This window comes from Hylobates moloch, unplaced genomic scaffold (assembly GCF_009828535.3).
Source record: "Hylobates moloch isolate HMO894 unplaced genomic scaffold, HMol_V3 SCAFFOLD_7, whole genome shotgun sequence".
Taxonomy (NCBI): Eukaryota; Metazoa; Chordata; class Mammalia; order Primates; family Hylobatidae; genus Hylobates; species Hylobates moloch.
Window position 1 is genome coordinate 45256408 of NW_026652282.1, and position 3386 is coordinate 45259793.

At 40.6% G+C, this 3386-nt stretch overlaps 1 protein-coding gene across 1 annotated transcript; it reads left to right on the forward strand.

Moving 5' to 3' along the window:
* The first annotated feature begins 563 nt into the window (after window positions 1-563).
* LOC116811694 (histone H3.3A-like) lies at window positions 564-991 on the forward strand. The gene is made up of 2 exons (XM_058441314.1): window positions 564-834; window positions 882-991. Exons 1-2 carry the CDS (start codon window positions 564-566, stop codon window positions 989-991), a joined length of 381 nt encoding a protein of 126 aa, XP_058297297.1.
* Window positions 992-3386: the final 2395 nt, after the last annotated feature.

The window sequence follows — 3386 nt, forward strand, 5'->3', positions numbered from 1 at the left end:
AAGCCAACATCACTGAAACATCAAAGAGAACCACGCCCCAAACCTCTATATGGACCTCTTGCTGGTTGTTCTGACATCTTGGTTTTTTTTATTTGTTTTTATGTAGTTGTGTTGAATTCTTTTTTAATATAGTTGTTTTGAATAGAAAGATAGGAAGTGGGCCGGGCGCGGTGGCTCACGTCTATAATCCCAGCACTTTGGGAGGCCGAGGCAGACGGATCACCTGAGGTCGGGAGGTCGAGATCAACCCGACCAACATGGAGAAACCCCGTCTCTACTAAAAATACAAAATTAGCTGGGCGTGGTGGCACGTGCCTGTAATCCCAGCTACTCGGAAGGCTGAGGCAGGACAATCGCTTGAACCAGGGAGCCAGAGGTTGCGGTGAGACGAGATCGCGCCATTGCACTCCAGCCTGGGCAACAAGAGCGAAACTCCGTCTCAAATAAAATAAATAAATAAATATAGATAGGAAGTGGTGTTCGCTCTCCAACACCACTGCCGCCTCTCGCTTGCCGAGCTCCAGCCGAAGCAGAAGGGGGATAACTAAGGAGGTCTCCATACCATGGCTCGTACAAAGCGGACTGCCCGCAAATCTACCGGTGGTATAGCACCAAGGAAGCAACTGGCTACAAAAGCCACTCGTAAGAGTGCACCCTCTACTGGAGGGGTGAAGAAACCTCATCGTTACCGACCTGGTACTGTGGCACTCCGTGAAATTAGACATTATCAGAAGTCCACTGAACTTCTGATTCGCAAACTTCCCTTCCAGCGTCTGGTGCGAGAAATTGCTCAGGACTTTAAAACAGATCTGCGCTTCCAGAGCACAGCTATCGGTACTTGTAGGAGGCAAGTGAGGCCTATCTAGTTGGCCTTTTTGAAGACACCAACCTGTGTGCTATCCATGCCACACGTGTAACAATTATGCCAAAAGACATCCAGCTAGCACACCACACACGTGGAGAACGTGTTTCAGAATACACTATGATGTGAAACATTGCATTCTCAAAAAAAAAAAAAAAAATTATCTTCTTCCTCTTATTGGTAGTTCTGAACGTTAGATATTTTTTTTCCATGGGGTCAAAATCTACCTAACTGTATGATTGCGAGTGGAAAAATAGGAGACAGAAATCAGGTATTGACAGTTTTTCCATTTTCATTTGTGTTTGAATTTTTAATATAAATGTGGAGACATAAAGCATTAATGCAAGTTAAAATGTTTCAGTGAACAAGTTTCAGCGGTTCAACTTTATAATAATTATAAATAAACCTGTTAAATTTTTCTGGACAATGCCAGCATTTGGATTTTTTTTAAACAAGTTAATTTCTTATCGACAGCAACTAAATGGTGTTTGTAGCATTTTTTATCACACAGTAGATTCCATCCATTCACTATACTTTTCTAACTGAGTTGTCCTACATGCAAGCACATGTTTTGAATGTTGTCTGTCTTCTGTGCTTTTCCTGTAAGTTAGCTATTAAAATACATTAAACTATCAAAAAAGAAAGATAGGAAGTTTAAACTGGTAACAGACAGAGGTTAAAGAACAAAGAAAATGTTGGGAAGCAGGGAAGGGGTTAGGAAAGGAGGGAGTTGTGTGGAAATAGAGTACAGCGTCTTCTTGGCTGCCGCTCTACAACTCCTGAGCCTAGAAGTGGCATATCAGGTTGAGCCCCAGCTTTCTGGGGAATTCAGCTTGCATCAAATGTAATAATAACTAACCTACATCTAGTACTTACTTTGTGCCAGGCACTCTTTTAAGTGCTTTACATCTATTAACTCATTTAATCCTCACAAAAATCCTATTTTACACGTTAGAACATTGTAGCAGAGAGAGGCTATGATTTTCATTTCACAGATGAGGAAACTGAGGCACAGAGAAGTTGAGTAGTTTATCCAAGGTCAAGCTAACAAGCGGTGGAGTTGGAGTTTAAATTTAGGATTCTGCCTCCAGAGCTGTGTTCTCACCCGCCATGATATGGAGTTAACCCTTGAACAACAAGAGTTTGAACTGCAGATATTTTTCCATAAATATATTAGAACATTTTTGGAGATTTTCAACAATTGGTAAAAATTGCAGATGAACTGTGTAGCCTAGAAATATCAAAAAACTTAAGAAAAAGTTACATATGTTATGAATGTATAAATATATGTATAGACTAGTCTATTTTATTATTTTCTAACATAAATTACACACAAATCTGTTATAAAAAGTTAAAATGTATCAAAATTTACACATCCACAGACCATACATGGTGCCATTCACAGTCAAGGGAAATATAAACAAATGTAAAGATTCAGTATCAAATCATAACTGCATGAAATTATGTACCCACCTCGTCTTGCCATGGTGGTGAGCTCAAGTGTTGAGAGTATTGGCTTAAAATGCCACCATGTGATGCTAATCATCTCCCCTTGAGTGGTCCTCTTTAACAATAAATTGCATATGGAGATAAAAAGTGATCTCTCTTGAGGCTGCAGTGAGCCGTGAGCATGCCACTGCATTCCAGCTTGGGCAAAAGAGTGAGATTCTGGCTCAAAAAAGAAAAAAAGCCACCTGTGGTAGTTCTCCTGTACGTTTCACCGTGTACGTTTCATCGTGTTTAGTGCAATACTGTAAACCATGAATAACACCATGGGACTCACATGAAGTGCCACTACTGCTTCCAGAAGTGCTCCTAAAAAGCAAAGTCATGACATTCCAACAAAAAGTTGAATTGGTTAATATGTATCATAGATTGAGATCTGCAGCTGTGGTTACCTGCCATTTCAGACAGACGATGTAAAACTTAGAGTATTGATAAATACAGTACAATACTGTAAATGTATTTTATGTTTTTAAATCATTTTTTTGAGACAGGGTCCTACTCTGTCACCCAGGCTGGCTGGAGTTCAGTGATGCCATTACAGTTCAAGCAATCCTCCCACCTCAGCCTTCTGAGTAGCTAGGACCACAGGTACATGCACCATCCTGGCTAATTTTTGTATTTTTCATAAAGACGTTTCAGCATGTTGCCCAGGCTGATCTCGAACTCCTGGGCTCAAGCAATCCTCCCTCCTTGGCCTCCCAAAGTGCTGGGATTACAGATGTGAGCCACTGCCCCTGGCCTTAAAATCATTTTCTTTTCTGTGGCTTACTTCATTGTAGGAATACAGCATATAAAACATACGACATACAAAATATGTTAATTGATTGTTATCCATAAGACTTCTAGCCAACAGTGGGCTATTAGTATAGTCATCCCTCCTCTCTGTAGACATGAGAGATTGATTCCAGGACCTCCTGCAGATACCAAAGTCTGCACATATTCAAGTCACGTGCAGTCTATTTTTCAAAACCCACACATACAAAAAGTCAGTCCTCCATGTAAGTGGGTTTTGCATCCT

Bases quoted from the DNA above. Each gene is read 5' to 3' on its own strand.
- LOC116811694 (XM_058441314.1), top strand. From the start codon at position 564: ATGGCTCGTACAAAGCGGACTGCCCGCAAATCTACCGGTGGTATAGCA. The intron at 835-881 runs GTACTTGTAGGA...GCCTTTTTGAAG, and splicing joins CTTCCAGAGCACAGCTATCG to ACACCAACCTGTGTGCTATC.